The sequence below is a fragment of the Poecilia reticulata genome, chromosome 19 (genome assembly GCF_904066995.2).
Source record: "Poecilia reticulata chromosome 19, P_reticulata-male-v2, whole genome shotgun sequence".
Lineage (NCBI taxonomy): Eukaryota > Metazoa > Chordata > Actinopteri > Cyprinodontiformes > Poeciliidae > Poecilia > Poecilia reticulata.
Genome location: NC_088848.1, coordinates 15,545,962 through 15,569,925, shown reverse-complemented (window position 1 = coordinate 15,569,925; position 23,964 = coordinate 15,545,962). Strand labels below are relative to the sequence as shown.

At 38.0% G+C, this 23,964-nt stretch overlaps 1 protein-coding gene across 1 annotated transcript; it reads left to right on the top strand.

The window, feature by feature from the left end:
* The first annotated feature begins 6,713 nt into the window (after positions 1-6,713).
* slc16a5a (solute carrier family 16 member 5a) lies at positions 6,714-23,414 on the top strand. Its single transcript, XM_008437473.3, has 5 exons — positions 6,714-6,910; positions 11,041-11,508; positions 14,876-15,019; positions 16,008-16,841; positions 20,210-23,414. Exons 2-5 carry the CDS (start codon positions 11,145-11,147, stop codon positions 20,422-20,424), a joined length of 1,557 nt encoding a protein of 518 aa, XP_008435695.1. The 5' UTR covers positions 6,714-6,910; positions 11,041-11,144; the 3' UTR covers positions 20,425-23,414.
* The last annotated feature ends 550 nt before the right edge of the window (positions 23,415-23,964 follow it).

Below are 23,964 nucleotides of genomic sequence, written 5' to 3'. Positions count from 1 at the left end.
AACTTAGAAATATAGTTTAATGATTAATACCAACCATTAGAACTGAAACTGTTATTTTTAACTGAAAGAAAATGCAGGACACAAAGTTTTCTGATTATTTATTCTTTTTGTTTTAAAATTTCCTGCTCGATGAATGACCATAACAGGTAATTTATCCTAAAACACTCGGTCCGCCTCACTAAAAGATATCAGATTATTTTGGTTCTATAACCTGGAGAAAAATAACCACAGTATCACTAAATGTGCGAGAGAAAAAATAGAAGCAAACATGTATCAATAGTTCTTGTTGCTTTCATTAAAAAAAAAGGTAATATTTATGCTTACTACTGCTAACATGCTGATGTTGATTATCATGGTGTACAAAATGTATAGCGTTTGATTATTTTGACTTTGAAGCAAAGATATGGGCTAAATTAACAGTACGTTTCAAGTAAATGTGCAGAATATCAAACCTTCCTGCCGTTCTGGTCAAGGGAAACGCCTTTTTTCAGCCAACTGAATATCATCAAACAGTAACAGGTGGAGTTTGATGATATTCAAGCTGGAGAAATCTCTGCTTACCTCGGCACTTTCTCTAGAGTCTGTGAGCTGTAAAAACCACACGATGGAAAATTTACACGCGTTTGAAATCATAATTTTTTAAAACCTCGGCATATCTTTGTAACGGAAAACCCTGCTCCCTAAAACAGCATCAAATTTATTTTGTAACCTTTCAGCTTGATACATTTTATTTTCATATAGTACACTAAAAGCATACTCGTATTTTAATTATTTCTCCTTAAAGCTCCTGGAGGTTCCACTCTTTACATGGTAACAGATATATTTTTTTAACACAGGTCATCTGTAGAACTGGTGTTTGTTTCATCCTTAATTTGAACATATTTATTGCATTTAAATCAAGCATGAACAAAAATTATGCATCTTGATGAGGGAAGAAAAATAAATGAATCGGTGTTTTCATGCTTATCGTTAAGTTGGGACCCGGAGCCCAAACTTTGAGGCAACGTTTTTTTCCTTCTCTTTCTTCAGTGTGTGTGTGTGCGTGTGTGTGTGTGTGTGTGTATGTTTTGTGAAGCTATATCCTACAAACAGTAGTTATGAGCAGACAGCCTGCAGTTGAAAATAACCAAACACTTCAAGAAGGAGTATTTGTTTTCTTACCTTGGCTGTTGCTTCCCTTTGTCTGTGTTCAGTGTTGTGCCTTCCACCAGTGTTGTGCTCAGTAGTACTCCCCTTTTATGAGAAGATGCCTGTCATACTCTTAAAAAAGTCAAGAGGTTTCCATTTAAAGTATAGAGTGTGCAGTGTTTTTTTTTTTTACCAAATGAAAATAATTTTGAATATAGGCATTATGGCTCTCTGGCCTGTGCGCCCTTCTACCACGGGGCAGCACAAGCAAAAAAAAAAAAAAAACAAACAAAAAAACTGTGTGTTCAGTTGTGCCCCAAACAAGTTTTCTGTGTGTATCTGCATGTCAAGCCAATGACGTTTGAGGACAATTGCAAGCTTCGTCAGAAAATGTTGTGAGATTTGTATGCTTTTTTTTGTCATCGGGAAAATTTTAGATTGAGACAAGCATAAAAACCATATCATAAAGATACAGGTTAAACCTGAACTGAATCATTCTGGGCTTTCAGACATTTGTAATTTCATATTTGCTTTGTGAAACCAGTTTGGGAAAACTGATAAATCCCACAAATGGTTAAGATGATCCCTTGGATTGTTTCAAGCTAGCATTAGTGACTGCTTCCTTTGGGACTGACTGATTTTGAGCTACGTCACCCAACTTTCAGTTGCACTTTGCCCCTTTCTGGGACAAACTTTTCTAATGATTCGTTGGAATTATTGTATATGCAAAGTTACTAAATGGGTGTACTTACAACACATTCATTTTACAAAGAAAGTTCTCTTCTGCTTGTATCTTAGTAAAACATCAGCAGTGCACTTTTCTAAAAGAAATCAATTTGACTGAGAACTTGAGATCCTTTTGCAGCTTATATTTTATTATGTGGCATGCTAACATCCCCATTTAATAATTCATATGTTTGTGATTAATATTTAAACTGTCCAATGTTCCTTTTAAAGTCCGAGATTAAACCAATCTAAAAAAATCAAAGGCTCAGAGCAATTTTACCTGGTTTATGCTTGAAAGAAAATGTTAGCTTGTAAAATAAACCATCATTTTGATTATAAGACATTTATCTCCATGTCTAGGAAGTTTTTAAAATGAATGAGGGAAACCTTTAAAATATAATTTTTTTAATAAGCTACCTTGGTAGTCAATGTTCATTTAAGATAATCAATTAAATTACTATTTAGAAAACACATATTACTGTGGACAGTCAAAAGATTGTCTCAGATAATGTTAATAAAACATTTACAACAATGGTAATTATTTGAGCCAAATGGGGTTGGTTAGTTGTGTGACTTTTCTTTTTTACTGTCTTATTTAGCTGTGACTTTAAGCTTATGCATAGTGCAAATAAATGTGTTCCCAAAGTCAGTCTGTTTAAGCAAATTTGGTAAACGCTTTTTTAAAATAAGTAAAAATTCAGGGATGAACTGATGTTAGCAGCGCTAATGCTAATCATTGTTTCTCACAGTTGGCCTGAACAAAAAACATTTCTTAAAAATATTTTTTAAAATGTTGCTGGCAATTTTAGTATTGAGAGAAATTGAATTTAAAATGGCTAAAATATGCTGTCACTATACTACCTGACATTAAGCACAAAGCCCTTTTAAAATGAATGTGATGTGGCATTTAGCTAATGCTAATGCTTGTCTTAGCTTCCAGCTGGCAAACCGTTTAACTTATATTGTTTGAGGTGGGATGATAATTAGCTGTAGTTTTTAGTTGAAAGCAGTGCTGATGCTGATCACAGCCACAGTTTATCTGGAAGGCTTTCATTAAAAGCTTAGAGACGATATAAAAGTTTTAGATTAAAGTCAGATGCAACAAAGATCCCTCCTGTGGTATTAAGTTTTCTTTACTGCTTTATTTTATGGGATCAAATATGTTGGGAACCACTTACCTTACTAAACTTTGCCGTGTGATTCTCCAACTATCTGCCTACAGAAACACGCTGTTAATGAGCAAAAGATTTAATCATCACTTAAACTAGTTTCTATACAAAATGTTGTACAGTACTGCCAAAAAAAAAGTATCTGGGCACATAAAAAGATGAGAGCATGCATTGTTCTAAGGATAATAATCTTATGTTCTAAACTTCGTCTGACCTCTGTGTTGGTGCAAAGTTGATGTGAAGCATGATGGGGGGCGAAGATGACGGCATGGCTCTGTGGTTTGTACGTTGTATATTTCTGTGTGGAACAGTTGGTCGACAAATAGATGTATTCGTGACTCATGAACGACATGGTTCTGTTATTTTTTATTTTTTTTGTTTGTTTGTTTTGTGCCGTGTATGTAGTTTTGAACACATAAATTAACCTGCCAGTCAGACTGGAGACCTTTCTACAACAAGTTTTGGGTTAGGGAGTTTTTTTTTCTTCGCAATCTGCAGAAGACCATGCAAAAAAAATATACATAAATATATAGAAACTGAAAATGTCTTGTGGATCAACTCACCAGTTAACCTGTAAGCACCTGCATGCGTTTGTGGACATGCACACGCATATACTCATTTAGATGTATTAGAAATGTCGCATATTAACTTACTTTGTGCTCATTTATCAGCAGTATTGATGTCAAATGTGAATATTGTTAATGAAGACTGTGGAGAACATTTAACATTTTAATTGTTTGTTTCACTTTAATTTATTTTATATTTTTTCAAATTTTGTCTACCAATGTTGTTACTTTACATGTAACAATTTTAACAAAGCCCTGTCTGGTTTGTAATCATAAAAAATATGTCTGTGTTTTAAAACATGGCTCACTGACTATTTATTTCTTCTGTTTGACTAAAGAAAATACAGGCTGATGTCCTACTTTAATAATGAACTTTATCTTATTCACCCAAATAGGAAAACAAATCAATGAATAATTTGAGGAGAAATGACAGCAGTGTCTGCATTTCTCTTGATAAGCTCAGACTTTCAGGCTGTGACTGAAATCCAACCATGATGTGATAAGAACAAACTAAATAAGTTCAGGCATGCAAAACAAACATAGCTGAAATTTCATTCTTTGTAGTATCTTCAAACTAAAATGAAATATCAGTTTTATCTCCAAAAAGAACACAGTTAATTCACTTTTAAAATGTTTCATCGGTGAGTGCAACAACAAATTATGAATTTATCTGTCAACCTCAACCGTCAATGTCAATTTATTTATAGACTGCAGCATTTTAAAAACAAGATTCTTTACAAATCAGTCAGAGAACAGAAAAACAAAGCAATAAATGGAAAGAAACAGTGTCTCGCCTGAGTATCAGAATCTGCAGTGATTAATCACAAGCTATGAAAATAAATATTCAGGATCTGATTTCCAACAAACCTCAGTCTCTTTATGTATATTAGTTAAAACCAGGGAGACGTCTTGAGTTGGACTGCAGTGGTCTGAGGATGTCAGTGGGCGGGGCTACTGCTCTTTTCTAAAATAATTGCCCTAGAGTTGACTTGCTCTGTAGGTTAACTAATCAGACGCTACGGTCCATTTTGCAGAATTTAAATAAATAAAATTAAATTTCAAGGTCAATAAAGGAATAATGTTATAATTCAGCAATAAATCATTATGTTTTAAAACAAAATAAAATTCAATTTCCAATTTTTTTTGTCTCTAATTCTATTTTAGTTTTTCCACATATAAAACTTTATGATTGCGTTGAGATCGTTTTGGCATTACAGTAATTAAGCCTCGACTTCACATCAGCAAACAGGCCACCAGAGGTCGCCCAAAGCGAATTATTCAGAGTTTAATCGACATTGGAATAGCTTAACAGACCAACATTCCTTCATACTAATCAAGATAATCTGTAATTCATTTTGCACGAGTATTTTCAGATTACTGGTTTAAGTTTAAGGTGACCCTCGGCCCCAGTCTCAAGTCTTTTGCCGCCTCTAACAGTTTTTATTTCCCTGTATTTATCCTGACCAGCTTCTACATCCCTGATCGTTTCACATTGGGAACAAGTTTTTTGGCATGATATGCAGCGTTAATCTTCAGTTTAGTCTCAACAGATTTGGATATACTAATACATAATTTGCTGGACAACTTGAACAGGACTTTTACTGGCTTTCTCTTGAAGTGTTTTGTCTTGCCTCTTTACTATAAAGTCCAGAACTACTAGATTGTGAATTGTGATATTCTCTCGCCTTTCAATTAATTAAGGTGGGTTTGCAGTCGAGTCGCACTCGGTGTCTTGTTTCTCTTTAAGATTGTTTTATATCCTAATCCAAATTTAAAATTCTTCACACAAGTTTCATTTTTTGGTGGTTTCACCTCCATACCCCAAAATTATATTCTTCCTTTCTAGAATGAACAAGAATCTTTAAAACTCAGATTTAGTGAATCAAATTGAAACACAAATTTTATGTATGACGTTTCAGGGTTCCGGGTTTTTACTTGCTGTTGCTCAGTGATTCAGTCCGCACCGTGTTGGTTAAAGCAGCAGCTGATTCTGTGAGCTTCCCCCTCCTCTATGAATTGTACATTGTATCCACCTTCCACTGCTTTTCATGAACACGGCTATGGCAAGCTGTTTGTTCATTTAATCAAAGCGAAGGAAAACGTACAACACAACAGCTAAACTGACACAGATGGCACAAAAACAAAAATAATGCCAGCAGTGCAAAAAGATGGAATATGGGAGAATCATCTAACACTGAAAGGCTAATAAATGCCAGGCAGAATCATGGATTGGTGGATCCATGATCAAGTGGGTTTAATCAGCAAAATGCAAAGCAGCTGGTAGAGATTAAACGCCTCACGCACTGAGCTGATAAGGTTGAGAGTTAGCCCAACCTGTTGCTAGGACGTGCAGCATGACTGCCGCTTCTTCACAGACAGGCATGGGTGGCCGGTCAGGTGGAGAAGACACAGGGCTGGAGATCAGAGCTGGTCCAAACTTTTTGGGGCCCTGAGCAGATTTTTCTTTGGGCCCCCCTATACTCTGTCAACACCACATCTGCTTTATCACTGCTAAGCTACTCTGTGTGTGCGACATACTTGTTATCATTAGCATCATTTGCAATTTGCTTACATCACACCAGGAGTAGCAAACTAAAACAAAGTGCATTTTGAAATGCAGCATGGTATGTTATAATTTTAACTATTTGAAAGTTACATCAGCTGATGAACACAAAATTAAGAGTAAATGAGTTTGATATATTTCACCAGCAGTAGCAGAAAGCAGGAAGATATTAGCCACTATTCATGTAACAGCAATATTATTCAGTCATCTGTCTTCAGATTTTCACATTGAGCATTGCTAAAATTCACGCCCATCTGCGGTAGCTAAACAGAAAGAATACACCATAGAATAACTTGTGTTGTTGGTATTGTTTGATTGAGGGCAAAAATGCCATCATAATCCTATTTTCAGCAGCATGATTGGGCCATCGACTGCAGATAAATAATATTTTCTCATATGGTGATTTTGCACTCCCTTTCTAATGTCATCCTGGATAAACGCCCATATGGTCCATATTAAACATTTGTAAAAAAAAAAAGAAAAAGAATAAGAAACAAAACAAAAAAACTGTAAACCTGGCGCATATTGGTAACTTTTGGCTTTTAAAGTTATTAAATGTTAAAACCGCTTTCCACATCCGCTCAGGGACAGCCAGCGGCGGGGCTTATCAAGGCCTGCTCTCCGCTCACTCCCGTCAGCGTCTCCGTGATCCGCATCTAGTCCCCGCCCACGCGGCGGACGGTGTGGTCCGTTACGAGCTAATATCAGCTCGACAGTTTTTCCTCCGGCATACACCGAGGAGCAGCACGCCTGGAAAGGTGAGTAACTGCGTTTGTTTAAAAAAAATTTTTAAAATACGGAAGAGATGGCTTCTGGTGAAAGCACTTCCTCCTCTTTCCTGAACTGATGTTGGAGACGTTCATTCGTCAGAGGGAAGCTTCACAGCTCACGGTGATGCGAGAAACAACGAGATTTAGATCTACTGAGAAACATATTTACATCTTTATCTCGTGGCAGTGGAGCCAGTGTGGTCTGAAAGTACTGTGACTGTGTTTGGGTTGGAAACCCGGGTTTAGATGCGTGACTTTTAGTCGTAAACAAGGGGAAATGAAGAGTCGAGAGTGAATGTAGGGAAAAAGAGAGAGCTGTTTAACGAGAGTTTTAAAAGCTCAGGCTTCATTCTGTGACATTAAAGCTGCTCCTCCATCCTGTCAGGGTGGCCCGTCCCGCAGAAAGGTCAGCTGCCATAAAACTATTTCACCAAAGATAAATGAGATCCATGGGGATTTCTTCACTCGTCTGGCAGGAAAAGGAATAGTGCCTGGGGCAAATTTGATTTTCTGCCACCCCACAGTAAGCCAGGCACACAACCTCTCCCCTCTTCTTGGGGGAAAAACAAACAAATCAACATCATAAACTAAGATGTTGATGCGATAATAACTGATCTTTCAAATCGCTGAATCACTTGTGCTAGTCGGCAGCAGTTGCTGACAATCTGATACATTTTGTTATAAATTACTTGTAGATTAAATCAAAAGAAATTAATAAAACATTTTCCAAAAATTACTTCTATTAAAGTTGGGTTTTTTTATAGGCTACAAGTGGCATGTTTGTTGAATACCCTATAATTAACCAGTAATATCATCTTGTTAATTGAAGTTACTCTATAAAAACTGAACGAACAGGTATAAAAAAGTATAAATAAGTGTTATATTTAACAATATTTTAACTTTTAATAATTAATATTATTAGCAGTAAGTATAAGGGGCACTTTCCTGTTTCTAAATTAACTCAATTAGATCACAATTCACAGCTTTGCTTTAATTTTTGTCTGAATAAAATAAATCTGTGTTATTAATTTGACCTTGACAGTCCCACACCGGCCCATGCCTAAGTCACAGTTTCGCCCATCACAATGTCTGTTTGAGAGCATGTGTCAACACTGTAGCAGAATAATTGAGTGACATTTCTAAGCTGTGAGTCAGTAATGACAAATAGACATGCGAATTACACTAAAAGTTGCACTGTGTAAAAGAAGATGGGACACTTGTATTATTTAGCGAAGTGAGATCCTAGAGGAAGTCAAAATCTGCAATTTATTTCTTCATAAATGACAGAATTTGAATTTTTCTGAACTTCTTTTTTTCCCTTTGATTAAATGATTCAACATTGAAAATTCACTTTTCTTTTGTCGTGCATATGTATCAAAATATAGTTAGGCCGGTCACGATAACACATTTTGCTGGACGATAAATTGTCCCAAAAGTTATTGCGATAAACGATAGTATTGTTGTTTTGAGAGCATTTTCAAGCAATTTAATAGTAATGGCATAATAATGTAAAAACGTACATTCTCAAAGATCAATAAAATTAAATTCTAATGAACATTTAACACGGGAACTGGAAAACATTTTAAATATCCAAAATAACTAAACAAAACAACAGAAAAAAATAATAAAATTAATTATGAAATCTCTGTAAACAAAAATGATAAAAACAAAAACAAAAAAACTAGTTGAGATCAAAATATCAGACTCAATACTTTTGTCGTCCAGTTTTTGGCAGAAAGAGGGAAAGGAGAAAAACGATAAATTATGCAAATCAAAATTATTGAGGTTGTTTTATCATGCAATTAATTTATTGTTTATTGTGAGAGGCCTACATATAGTTGCACTTTTTGTATTTTAAGATTAGTAAAAATTATTAGTGCACCGATTTATCACCCTGATCATCTATCAACTAACCGATTTATCAACTAACCGATTTATCAACACTGATTTTCTTAATTTTGGGAAAGCGTTATCTTCCATTACTTCCATGTGAAGTATTGAACCAGTTAACAATGGTCACCCCACTGCTGCCAACTCAATGACTTCAAAAAAAGAAAGTATTTCCTTTATTTAACCAGGTAACCCCCGTTGAGATCCAGATCTCATTTTCAAGACGGACCTGGGCAGAAGTCTGTAATACACAGCTATATTTAGCAAAAAATATAGCCAAAATGTATTACTATATCTGACATTTCAGATAAAAAAATAAGTTTTGGCCAAAATCAGAATTGGCAGGTCATGCTTTTTAAAGATCGGATCAACTTTTGGCCAGAAATGTGCAATCAATGCACTTCTAGTAAAACTTAGATAAAGACATTTGAAAAACAGCTTACTTTAAAAAAAATAAAATAAATAAAAATTAAAAAAAACTAATGGATCCCTGCTGTGTTTTTGTACACTTGAGTGAACCTGGTAAAGATCTGATAATCTGTATGATGTCCGATAACGCCTCAGGGTTGATGGAGATGGTGATTTGTTCTTGGGAAAAGAGTCTCGGGAGATTTGCTCAGCAGTTGCATGTGGAAACGGTGTTGAATGTCTTTGGACCAACTGCTGGGGGAACGTTTTCACAGAAGGCCTTTCATTCAGTGGTTTTTACAAGCTCATGCTGGTGTGACGTTGGCTCGACTCCCTCTGAAGCCGAGCAGTTCGGTTCTTCCTTAAACTTATCAGGGTTTTGCCAAATTAGCAGCTGCAGGCTTAAAGTTCTGGATGTCTGGTTATGTTTTGTTATGAAATGCAGACAAATGGAGATGCACAGGAAATGTGCTCTACAGGCTGCACTCCCTGGAGGCTTTGATTGTGCAAAAACGACTAAATTAATTAATGAGGCAGGATCTTCTGTCCATTTTCCAACTTTGGAGCTTTTTTCATTGGTTCTGTGAAAGCCTCTTTAGTTATTTTGTAACGTTAAACGAGATCAGAGCTCCAAGTTTTGCTTTTTTATTTTTGTCCACTAGGTCACCTTGCAGTAACCTCATATAATCGACTGTCTCTTTACAAATACCACTCACTTTTCAGATGAGATTAAAGGAAGCCTTCAATATCTATTTGTAGATGTTGTTTTTAATTGATTCAATTAGCTAAAAAAAATAGCTTAAAACAGTCTTGTACTTCACGAAGAAAAAGATAAAAGGCTGCTAACTATAAAGGAATTTATAAGGATTTAAACCAAAGTAATGTTTTAAGACGTGACCTAAAAATAGGTTGTTTTGGCAGCTGCCTAGCAAGAAAGTGCAGGTCCACTTCATTATTTATAAGCTAGGGCTGTAAAGGCTTGGCCTCCTCTGTGCTCCAGCCTGGACCCGGAGATAACTAAAAGCAAACACTTTTATCTAAGTGGCATTAAAAGCTGGAAAAAAATGCAAAGACATAAACGAGCTAATCTATCGATGGGGTTTTTTCCCCCCTCAACAAATCCTTCAAATGAATCCTAACACACTGGTAAACGGATGCAGATGTGTTGAATGTATTTATTTTTTGTCAATGGTAAAATATTAAATTCATGTGTGTCAGGATTTTGTGTCTTTTACTTAATAGAAGATTGCAGGATTGTATTTGTGTTTTTATGAAATTATCAAATTTTTAAAATTCTAAAACATCACATTAAACATGTCAGTGTATCCTAAATTATTTAAGATAAGTGCGAGTCCATTGAGTTAATTCAAATACGTTTAATGATATATTTTTTGTAGGATATTATATTAGTGCAGGTCTTCAACTTGCACTGCTGATTAGACGCCAATGTGTGTATTTATATTTTTATTTATTTATTTATTTTTTTATTTTCTTTATTTAATCAGGTAAACCCCATTGAGATCCAGATCTCATTTTCAAGAGGGACCTGGGCATATATTAAAACTTAGACAAGAACAGTTCAGAGTGGAAGAAAGTGCTCAGGTCAGATGAGACCGGGGTTAATTTTAGGACATGTTTGCATGCTCTGTGTGGAACATGGTGGTGGCAGCATCATGCTGTGAGGAAACATTCCTTCAGCAGATGCAGGGAAGCTGATCAGAGCTTGAGCTAATCTGAGCTAATCTGCTAAGAGTAGATAAAAATTAAAAGGGATTGAAGTGTGCACTCTGACATTGCTCCTTCTGTGATTATGATCCCAGGTCTCCTGAAAGGATCCCAGCGGTTGCAGTGACATGGGCACCCAACGTTCCTTCACACCCTGCAGAGCCAACGCCAGAGTCCCGCCTCAAGTGCCGAGCAGAAAATGACTCAGCGGAATGGAATCAGGGGCTCCAGTGATCCCAGTCTGGACTCGGAGACCTCCAAGGCCTTCGACCTGGCCAACGGTTTGGACCACGACGAGGGGCAGGTGGCGGCTGCTGACTGCGAGCGAGGGCGGGGGAGTGAAAGCGGAGACCCCGTCGCTATAACAGGAGGAGCCGTCACCGCTCCCGATGGCGGCTGGGGCTGGGCGGTGCTGGTTGCAACCATCCTGGTCCTGGCCATGACCCTGGGCTTTCCCGCCTGTGTGGGGATCTTCTACACAGACCTGCAGAACGAGTTCCACGCCTCCAACAGCGAAACGTCCTGGGTGCCATCCATCATGACGTCGGCGCTCCACGCAGGAGGTAAATCGGCTGAGTTGTGGTCGCCCTTAAAGGCCGACGCTAATATGTGAACTGGACAATAAATCAATAACAATATACGTTGCGGTAGAGACACGTGATCAATATCAATAAATAACATGCCTGATTTAACGTTCAGTAATTTCAATGGACTACGATCCAGAACCGCGCAGCATTCCGGGCGATGTAGGCAGAGGAAAGACTTTAGCCACTCAAACTCTTATGGTTAGCAAGGTTGGTGGCATCAACTAACTCAGTCACTCTTTGGTTACCTACCAACATCCTGTTGAGTAACTTGTGGTTACCTAGCAATATCCTGTAACTTGCATAGCAGCAGTTCCAGGTTTTGCCACTGTGCCTCATAACTTCTTAAAAACAAAAAAACATGCCACCAGTTTGGCAGCATTTCAGATATTTAATGCGCAAAAAATAATAATTTTCCACAGTATTTTGTGCTGTGGTGATAACAATAAAAGGGACAGTCACTTATTTTTTTTACTTCTGTTTTAGGTAACTGTATGGCTGTGACTGATCTTAAAAAAACACTCCATTTATCTTGTTCGGGACATCAGTCACATAAAGAAGTCTAATTTGTATCACTGCACTGCATACAGTAACTGGATTTGTATCATATTTTCACATTTATTGATGTTTCTTAAGACTCTCATTAAACAAACAGCTGAGAAAATAGCTAACAATCCCAACAATATGGACCGTTTGGGGGCTTTTAAACATTCACTGGAATTCTTCATGACAATAATAATAATACTAATATAACAATGTACATGTTAATATGACTGCGGTTACAGTTATATTAACATCTGCAAATGTAATGCCCTTAGAAGTTGCCCTTTAACACGCCACAGAGGGTGAGATAAATGCTTGTATTGTTCAGGGGAACATGTGAAAGGTGAGAGTGGGAATTTGCAAGTCTTGCTGTGTTTGTGTTGGTTTAGGTGAGATTATTTCATGAGAAACCGTGGCAGGCTTATTTCGCAAAACCAAAACTGGCCGTTTTAGTTTTCAGAGTCCTGCTTTTGTTTTTCTTTTCCCATCCATCTATTCCCTTCTTTTTACTTGCCTAATTATGTTCAGACACCCAGACAGGCTGGAGCCTGCATGTGGTTCTAGGTCAGTAATTTACATCCACTCATCCTTAGCAAGAGTTTCATACTAATTTCAGACCTCAACGATTCACTTAAACAGTTCTTTTTAAAGGAATACACAACAGGAAACTGCAATGAATTTTGAAAGCAAGACATGGGTGAGAAAGTTTGAATTAATTGTGAATTAAGAAAAAAAATTGCCTGAATTCTGCACTTTATTTGGTTTAATGTTCGTTTTGAATGTAGCAGAGAAACCAGTCATTTTTTTCACAGCTGTAAATTAACTTCTGATTTTTTCATTCTGATTTGGGTTTTTCACACAATCCTTGCCAGAGTTTGTTGGGTTTTCCTCTCACCAGACCAGACATTTAAGCTCAGTTCACATATTTTCAACAGGGTTTTCATCTGGACCATTCCACAAGCTTAATGTTGGCTAATTGTATCTATTCCAAAACCAGTTTTGGATCTTTGTCCTGCTGGAACAACCAGTTATGTTCACCTATCTACCATTTATTTGGAGATTTGAGGTGAAGTTGAGTAATTTGGAGGCAGTTCTCCTAGTCAGTTATTCCATCCGCCTTTAACAGGAACAGTAAAACATACCCTCAGCATAATGCTGCCACCACCATGCCTGGCACAGTTTGAAGCCACCAGTATTTTTATTATATTTTTATTTCTGTGAGTTGAAGTAGGGCAAAAAATTTTAATTAAAGCCTCTTAACAGATAATATGGGCTCAGTGTAATGTATGTAGTGACACAACAAGCTACAAATGCTAAGTGAGGACAGAATCGCTAAGCTAAACAATGAGCGGTACCACTAAATATCTTATTTTGTAATAGTTGTTTTGTTTTTTTCACTGTCCTACTCAGAACGATCTGTGCAGCCAGTAATTTCAACATCCTCTTTTCATCAGACTTTTATTCAAACTCAGTGTAACACATTAAACAGGGTGGGACGGCTGTGTCAACATGCAGTGAGTTTTAAACACACCTGTTCAAATACCAGGTTTTCAGGTACAAAAAAACCTGGTATTTTGTCGAGAAATGCTAGTTTTTATTGTCTGATCCATAATGTTATTATCGATATGGATCATTTTCTTTAAACGTTTTTATCCCCTTTCAAATATATTTAGCCGTCTGACTTGTCTGCACAGGTTGATTTCGTTGAAGCGTTTTGATCCAGTTAATGTGTAAACGGAAAGTGATTGGTAAAGTTTGAAGTTTCTCTCCCCCTGCCTGTGTTTGGTGTGCTGTGGAGACGGGCGGCCGCCCTCTGCTTCACCTCTGCTACTGATAACGCAAATCCCCGAGAACAGCGTGGAGACCAAAACGCTTTTCTGTGTATTGACCTCATTTATGATCATCTTCACTTCACGGTGTGAACTTCCTCTTCCCTGCTCTGTTCATGTCAGATGGGCTTGGATTCGGTGCCTAAACTTTGTGGATCCACCGCAGACCAAATCTAATTGAAATCATATCGCTGTTGTTCAGCTGTCTGATCACATCGGGTACAGCGAGCGCTGGAGCTGCAGCACTGAAAGTTACAGTCAGGCTTCAGACAGTTTCAATGGATTTCAGGGGCAGGAATGCTTTGAGCTTTGAAATGCTCTTAATCCCAAAGAAATGGGACAAGAAGGTTTATCTCCATTAAGCTGCACCAAGCCTCCACTTCCTTTCCAGTTTTACAAGTTAAAGGATCTACAGATGTTAGTGTTCATATCATGGACATTAAATGCTGAAAAAAGAGCTTGTAACTGTGTTTCTAGGGTCTGGAGGCTTGTTTTTTCTGTAGTTGTTGGCTCAACAAGGTCAAACAAACACTGTCCCTGGAAATATGTAGCAGCCTGTAGGTCAGAAACAAAGTTGAGCAGTGTTGAATTTGATACCCCTCCCTCTGACATTTAACCAAGGGGATCTCTGTATTTAATACTTAGGTTTTCAGATTCACAGTGTGAAGCTTCCCTCTCATAAATCATCTATGAGCTGCGGCTAAAGACACACGACGCATTAAAGATCAGAGAAACGTTTCTGTACATTTTTTTGAACGTGACGTAAAATGTCTCGCAGCCTAACAGTTTTACAGCTTTATTCAACACGCTGATTGCAAATACAAGAAAGCAAACAATTCATTTCTTAGCTCAAATTGCAGCTGAGCAGGTTATGTGAAGCAGGCAGGATTAGGAAAGCAGCCTCTGCCTCGTGAGCCTCTACCCACTTCTGCTCCGGTGTGCATTAAACTAAGAGCATTTCATGTGATCCACAGGTCCGTTCTGCAGCGTGCTGGTGGGGAAGCTCGGCTGCAGGCCCACCGTCATGCTGGGCGGGGTCCTGAGTGGGCTCGGAATGGTCGCCAGCTCGTTTACCAACTCCATCGCCGAGCTTTACATCACCGCTGGAGTGATTACAGGTCAGCAAAGTGATCTATACTGACGACACGAGGTGAAACGATTAATCCGATTAATTGGCCATTGAAATAATTTACTAATTTAATAATCGACGTAATTGTTAACTGGACACAAACTCTAAAAAAGGCAATTTGCTGAAAAACAAAAAGCAGCACAATCTGAGCATTACGTAGTCCAAAACTGAACAAAATATAGAAATATTTTGAATGAAAGATAAAAAAAAATCCCGTTGTATATAATTATGTTCTACCCAGAACTCAAGTGGCAAGTTTTAGCTTCACTTGGTTCAAATTCTGTAAAAAAAAAAAAAAAACTCATATAAAGCACATTTTGCTTTCGAATTATCAATAAATCTAAATAAAAAAAAGCAACAGAACAGCCCTACATGGTAGTGGGGTCAAGCAGAAAGGACCGAGCTTTTTAAATGTTGATTTTAGAGGGATTAAAAAAATAAAAGGTATGTGTTGAAGCAGAGTACCTGCAGATTCATCCTTTACTACAAATAATCATGCATGCACTAAAGGGTTTCTGTTACTGCATTGAAGACAATAAGATGTTTATTTTCTTATTTAAAAAGGGAATTCATTTTTTTAATCTATGCAGATCTTTTATTGTATTTCTGATATTGTATGAAAGTGGCTCAGGTGGTTAAATAAAATTTTTTTCAGATTTTTCAATCCAATTAATCATCAGAATAATCCAATAAAATAAGCGTTAGTTGCAGCTCTAGTTGAGATCTTCTGGCAGAGACCCTCTAAGGGTTTGGAAACAGTGAACCCTTTGTTTCACTCACACAGTGTGACATCGCCTCTGCTTCTAATATTGATAATTCCAGGTTTATAAAATGTGTGTGGAAATCAAAGCTTTACAAAGAACAGATATCAAGAATTAGCCAAAAGATTCTGATTGGTGCGTCGCTTCAGTAGAAGATCTCAAGTCTTTAATTTTTATTTCTCATATATTAAAAACAGCATTTCCACTCTGTTGCAGGACTCGGCTTCTGCTTCAGTTTCCAGCCGGCTGTCACCATCCTGGGTCACTACTTTGTGCGTCGGCGTGCGTTTGCCAACGCCATGTCGTCCACGGGAACGGCGCTGGGACTCTGCACGCTGCCTTTCCTGGGGAACTACCTCCACTCAGAGTTCGGCTGGAGGGGGAGCTTTCTCATCCTGGGCGCCGTCCTGCTGAACAGCTGCGTGTGCGGTGCTGTGATGCGGCCCCTTCAGCCCAAAAAGCATCGCGGCCAGCCGCTGATGGATCACACACCTGCACCTTCGGAAAAGCAAGTGAAGCGGGAATCGAGGCTTAGGACCGCCTGGAGGTTTTTGGTGGCCTCCGTAAAAGAACACATGGCCTTCGATCAGTTCCTCAACAACCGGCATTACCGCGTGTTTGCCATAGGCATCACCTTCATGATGCTGGGCTTCGTGGTGCCGCTGGTATATCTGGTTCCGTACGCCACGGACCACGGCATGGAGCCAAGCAGGGCCGCGCTGCTGCTCTCCATCCTGGGTATCGTTAACATTGTGGTGCGGCCGCCGTTCGCCATCATGTTCAACACGCCCTGGTTCAAAGGGCGGCACGTTTATGTGTTTGCCTCCGCTTTGCTCTTCAACGGGCTCAGTAACTGCATCTGCTGCATCGGGGCCGGCTTCCCCGTGCTGGTGGCGTACGTGGTCACGTACGGACTTTCGATGAGTGTGGTCGGGTCGCTGATGTTCACCGTCCTGATGGATATAGTGGAGATGAGGCGCTTCCCGTCAGCGCTGGGGCTGCTCGCCGTCATGGAGAGCATCACGCTGCTGATTGGACCTCCTCTGGCAGGTAACGCACAAAATATCATAAAATGATAACTCCATCTCACAAAGTAAAGACAGAGGGTGTCCCGATCAGATAGTGATATTGAAAATCAATCGGATACCATCCGAAAAAGTATCGGATCATATCGGCCTAGATCTAAAATTTCAATATTTAGTCCGCCCCAGCATTTCTATCCACTGTTGTTGCTGTCTGAGTAATATCCCTTGATCAAGCCTTTTCTGACATTCTGCACCACAAAATAAGTAAAAGTGTGTGTAATTTCATTTGTGATGACATCGTATCTGGTTATTGTTGGCATCAGCCAGAACTCAAAGCTGCATCGTATCAGAAGTGAAAAGGTTGTAACGGCCGGGACACCTCTGGTGAAGACCTTTTGCAACATGTCATCTGTTTTTCCCACTAAGTCGAAATGCTCACAAGTTTTAGTGGAAATAATCTTTTTGCAGAAGTCTTGTGGTTCAGTTGCGACTTTGCAAACCCAAAAGTCATGCTGACTTATTCTTTTTAGACCAGCGGTGGTCACATTTGATGATGATCAATTAATAATCAGCAAAACCTTCAGTTTCTTCAGAAACTGTAAGAATTAACTTTGTTCCCACCATCAATTGGTGCATTTTTGCTTGGTTTTCAAATGGTGGCGTGGTGTAACTGTGAAACGGTCTTTTTGTTTATGGTGGAAACATTTGAATCGAAAAAGGCTGAACCTGTATTTATGGAAGTGGATGATGGCTTACTGTAACATCAAAACATTTTCTTTTCTCATTTGTGTCTCCAGTTTGCTGTTTTACTCTTGTTGGTTCCAGTAAATTTGTGAGGATAATTTATTCAGCTCTTTTTGCGAGTTGAACAAACTCCAGTTTTCTCTATTTGAACACAAATAATCAGCAAAATAATATAGTATTTTAATACTATGTCACAATCTCTTGTCCTCACAGGAAGACGTTCTCATGTTTGCTCTAAAGGGTGATTGGCAGACTGCAGTTTGTTTCCAGTCAATAAGGCATGTTTAGACAGAGTTGGGAAACTGTTGTATGCTACATCATGGAGTGGTGGGTGTGAGCAGCAGCAGAGGGGGAAAAGATTGTAAGATTCCTGTCGCTCACGGCTCAGATGACAGTTTGCATGCTGCTATTTAAATGATCTGTGACGCAACCTCAGCAACAAGTCAGGATCGGTTTACTCCTGCAGAACACGCGGGTCGCTTCACAGGCGCGAGTCAACAATAACAGGTTAGAAAATGCTGGTATTTCTACGAAACATTCATAGAAAAGATGTAAGTTTAAAAAAAAAAGATTCAGTCACAGTTTAACGTTTTCTATTGCATTTCATTTTTTACTTTATTTAAAATAAATGCTCGACTTGCCGGCCTAATTGATGTGCATTTGTGTAGACACCAGTTTTTCAGGCATTTAAAGTGAAAAATCTTTTTCATTTTTAGTTCAGCCTCAGCCAAAATGAAACAAATTATTGAAATTAACTGATTCTAGTCTAGATATATTGCATATTTTTTACATTTTTTTTATTTCTTTCTTTTTTGTTTTCGGTTTCATTCTTTTTCTGTTTATATTTTTGAAAATGAATTTACTTTGTGGCACAATCTCACATTAATCACTAATATTCAAACTGCACATTCTGCCTGACCTCATGTCGTTCATTACTGCTTTCTGCATAAAGCAGCTGCACTTTCTGATAGACATCTTTCCGTTTCCGGCAAATTTTCTTTTCCAAACAGGAAAATGCTTAATGTTGCCACAAGGTTGGAAAGTCACTCGGGATAAACACAGCATTAGGTTTGAGGTTGTATATAAAGCAGAAATTAATCCTAATCATGAACATTGAAACTAAAAGATGCTTAAAAAAAAGCATTCTCAGGTCCAAAACACTCTGTAAATATGGATATGTAATCATCAAACATTTACTAATGTAGATGCCGGTGCCAAATGTTTGTGAACCTGAGTTTGTGAGTCTCTGTTGTTTAGGAACAAAATGCAAATGTAGTTCACCGAGTAAATGGCGTTCCACTTCGTCGGCGCAGTTTACCCAGATTTAAATGAGCTGTAATGCATGACTTCAGGGAAAAGTCCATGCTTCTGCATCTTTAAGATACAGAAGGATTTCTATAATAAGAAAACTGCTTTTCAGCAAATGGCTTCCGATTCTCAAAGACTAGCGCTGCTTGTGTTAGACGGATCACATGGGGAAAAAACTGGTGATAATTTTGGCCCTGAAGCAAAAACAAAATCAGCCAGAAAATGAGTTCCTGCACAAGTATTAGAAATTCATCTTGTCTTCTATTGTCTGCCTCATATCTTTTACCCAATTTCTCCAATAAAAGTTGTTGAAAATCATCTAGTTTGCCGTTTAAGTGCAAAAAACAAATCTGTGTCATTTGGAATATTCAAACAAATGTTTCACACGCAGAGGCTGAACATGGAGATGAAATTAACTCTAAATATTTGGGTTTGTTGCACAAGTTACGGGACGTGGAATGAAAAGCATTTGTCCCTCCTGGCCTTTGGTGTTGAGATAAGAGACTGTGGAGGAGCAGACAGGCTGATGGAGCCGGGAAGCACCGATGACACTAAAATAAAATGGTATTTCGTAATTAGTTGATCTGAAATTGTACAAGTGTTTTCAAGATTATTTCTTTATTGTTTTCTTTTCTGTGCAAGAATGTGACTACAAGAAAATACGGCTGCGATCGGGTAGAAAAAATTGGCACGTCCAGCAGATCTGTTTATTTGACCACTTACGCCTTTTCTTTTATACAATATTAGAAATGTATTAAAAGATGCAAATAAGCAAATTATTTAGTTCCTTTTTTGAATATGAAATCTTTATTTTTTATTTTTTTGCCTAAAATGCAATAACATAATCCCTTTAGTGTACACTTGCATAAAGGATGTACTAACATCAACATGCGGAAAGCTCATTTCTGCTGGATTTAACATCAATAGATTTTAAAGCTAATCTGTAGACTGTTTTCTGGATTAACAGATTAATAATTGTCTAGGAAAGGTGCTTAAAAATAGGTTTATGTTTATTTTATACATAATTTGAAGCCAAATATTTACAAAGTTGTTTTTTATCTCAAATGCAATTTTTTTTGTACAGTTTTGGCTTAGTTACTGCTCTGAGTATATATATATATATATATGGCTTTTTTTTAACTCTGTATACTCAAGTTAAAGATTGTTCATTAACTAATTCAGTAATTCAATAATCATCACGATTAATCATTTCAGCCCTCCAAGGAAGGAAATCTTAAAACCACTGTTCTCTGGCAAACAGTTTGGCTCCTTAAAGTCAGCAGTTCTGCAGCAACCTGTAGCGTTAAAAATACTTACCGTCACTGTTTTCCTTTGCTGCAGGGATCCTGGTGGACAGCACGCAACAATATTTCTACGTCTTTATCGCCTGCAGTGCCGTTGTTGCCTCCTCCAGTCTGTTCCTGATGCTGTCCTTCCTCTGGCTGGACAAAAAGGAGAGGAAGGCGTCGCAGCAGGGTCAGCTCTCCGCTCAGCCCGAAGCGGAGAATCCTGCGTCCGACGCTTCTCCTGTCTGCGCGTACAGCGACCGGCCCTAGCAGGGAGACGAGGCCTCAGCCGGGGGACGGAGCGTATCACCAGCCTGTGAACCTGCTGCCACTGTGTTCACGTCGCCACTCGGGGCTCCGGCAGTTTTGCAGATTATTCCTGATGTTTGGAGCAGCCTGCCAGCGAAATGCTTGGAATGACTTCCACTAGCTGCGTTTCCATTGGCCGTATAATTGCGCAGTTTTGAATTACAAAAACAAATTAGCTTTATATGAAAAGAAGCTCATTTTTTGCACTAGGATGAGGTTATTTTTCAGCCATTTCAAAATTAGTGTATTTTGCAAAACTGCAAAGGAAAAACTTTTTTTCGCATCACACGAATCATGTGATCAACCAACAGACGTTATTACTGGTGGGAAAGACAAGGACGACGACAGGAAGTGGTAGCGGGATGATGGCGTGACATTTTATTTCTTTAATGGCGTGAACAAACTTATTCACGTGTGAACTTAATTGCGTTTCCTATTTAACGGAAACGCCGCAGTTGCGAAAGTGTGTTTTTTCAACAGAGTTTTGCGCACATTTGTAATGGAAACACAGCTAGTGTTGGTTAAAGTTGCATACCAAAATGAACAAATGTGCACTTACAACATGAATGTGATTGTAATGTTTATTGCAAAATGCTGCTGATCTTATCCACGCCATCTGCATCACTAGACTATTAATCATGCCAGGAAGTTCATAACAAAACTCACACTAATTTCTGACTCTTTGCTGGATTTATCGCCATTTTAGTCTTTGAGAGTGCATAGGTGTGTACGGCAAAGATCAACTGAGGTAGGAACCGTTCACACCAAGGCTTCTGATTACCCATATGTTTACTTTTAAGCAAACGTCCAAAGACCAAACTCAGATAACCCCAGCAGAGCATTCTTGAACTTTTCACTCCTTCTGCATTAAGATTTAAGCGTGTTGTCATGTTTGCACGAAAATCTTGTTGCTTTTGTTTGATTTGGTGCCTGAAATTCAAAGGTGTTCACTGAAACTGAAGCACAACGGAGATAAAAAGCAACTAGTTAGGAAATGCATCAATGTGGCACTTAAAAAAACTATAACCTTCTGTACCTTTAACTTGTGTGATGTAGCGTAAATAAATCATTTCTTCGTCATAATCAAACTAATTAACTCCGGCTGTCTGACAGAGGATCTGTTTTTTTTTGTGGTTTTTTTGCATTTATGTAACCACATATAACGCTTCCACCGTGTTTTACTGTTGGTGTTGGGTTGTTCTGTGGAAAAGGTGCCTTTGTTCTGCACAATCTGCTTTTATCCATCAGGTCCAGAGATCTCTCTTTACTTGATGTTCGTGACTAGCCAACTGTAACCCAAAAGTTTCGCTTAGGAAACAAGAACTTAGAAAACCACCTGACTTGAATGTCTTGACTGAAGCTTAGATTTGCATCTGTGCTTTATCTTATTTCATTGAAATACTTTGGTCTCTCCTAAAGTTCAAAAACAAGCTGCCATGAGCCCAACTGAGTGACCCACCTTGTGAAGCTTTATGCTAATTCTGTCTGGATTTTGACTCGCCTTCTTGGCAGGATCAAAAATGTATTTAAATGGTTTGATTTCTTATCACTGGCTTTGAGGAGGATCAGAACTGGAGTAATTGAGTCACATTTTATTCAAATTTGAGCTGAAGAACATGGAGGCCAGCATCTCTGGCAGCAAAGTGGCTCAGCAACATAATGCTGCCACCACCGTGCTTGACAGTTTAGCATTTTAATATTTGAAAGTCCCACCTTGACTCATCCAATCAGACTGAGGTCAGATTTCTCTCTTTTTCTGACCAAACAATTACGTCTTTCCTTTTTGAATATCCTGTAATTTTCAGTTGAGCTGTCAAAGCCTAAAGGAACAAGACAAATGAATCCAAGTAACTACATTGTCTTACGAGTCTGATAAATCTATTGATCATAGAGACTGAGTCCAAAGCTTACATGCTTAAATATTTCTCTAAGAATAAAGTGCAAAAAATGAAGCATCCATCTGCAGGAGTGTCTTACAGCTCATTTCCTAAATATATTCCTGTGCACTTTTTTTAAATATTAGTTTTCCTTCCACTCAACTTTCCATTGATGGGCTTTGATACAGCACTGTGAATAGCTGTCAATTTTAGCAACGCCATTTCTTTTGTAGCTTGAGTCAGTGACTCTCTGCTAGGCACAAAGTACACAGCCATTCTCTCAATTATGAAGACCTGAATTCAGGGAGGGACTATGTGCGTTTCATTTTTTTGGGTGGATTAGTGAAATAAATTGTTTGATGCTAATGTAACTTATTGAGATGCATCTGTGTTTGGGTACAGGGACATGTTTTGATTTGTAGTTTAACTCTAGTATTGGAATCTAATGAAAAATGATGTGAATCAGCATCACTTTAAAGTATCTGATTTCTAGCAGTTTGAACAGGGTTTGTTTTGGACTTTTTAAGCACATCAAGGTTAACATTTTCCAATAACTTCAAGTATAATCTATTTTAAACCCCTGAAAGTGTCGGGAAATCAAAAATAACTTATCGTTTAAATGGAAAACAAGTCATGTTTGTTGCTCTCTCACTCTGTCATGGAACAGTGCCTTTTTACGTAGCTGGTTTATTAGGAAAAGATGACCTGCAGCGGCTCCCTTTTCACAGACGATTCCTTGTTTCCACTGAACTGATCTTTGAGGTGAGAGAAAGGAAGCAGCTCAAACATGGCGGTTTAGCTTTTCAGCAATCACATGTTTCAGTTAATAGTGACGCAATCACTTCGTCCATATACTTTCAGAGCTAATAAAATGAGCAAGAAACTGTTGAACATTAAATATTTCAGGTATCAAATGTGTCATTGTAATAAACTGTTTAGCCCGATGTTTGTTACTTATCAGAGGATTTGTTACCACATTTTGGAGTCTTGTCTTGCTGTTTACCAAATTGTATCTTTATAAATTCTTTATTTATACATTATGATTTAGGGGAAATAAATAGTTGAATTTTGAAATTGTCCTGTGTGAGTTTTTGTGTGTTCTTCAATTTAGATAACAAAACTGTAAAAGTCTCCTGTTATTTAATAGAGTATATCTCTAGTTTTATATTTTTTTTAAAAGCATTTTCTTAAGCTACTAAGATATAGCGAGTGGATTATTTGAGCTTACAGGCTGGGTGGAGAGCATTGAAAGTAGAAGCAGCAAAGAAGTTCATGGTAACTCTGGAGGAGCTACAAAGATCATCGGCTCAAGTGGGAGAATCAGTTAAATTGATTTACTTATTGTACAATCCATAAGTAGAAACCTTAAGATATTCAATTTAATGTTTGTCAGTGTAAGTACTCGGGAGTTAAAAGGTGTTTCAAGAAAAGAATAGTAGAGGACAATGTAACTGATACAGTCAATTACTTAGTAAAATCTGATTCAATATTGAAAATGTCAGACAAAATATATATATATATATAAAAAAAAGGACCCTAAAAGTACAGTTTTTCCAAAAGTTACTCAAGCAAATGTAACTCAGTAAATGTAGTTAGTTAGCACCTCAAACCTAAAACCACTTGA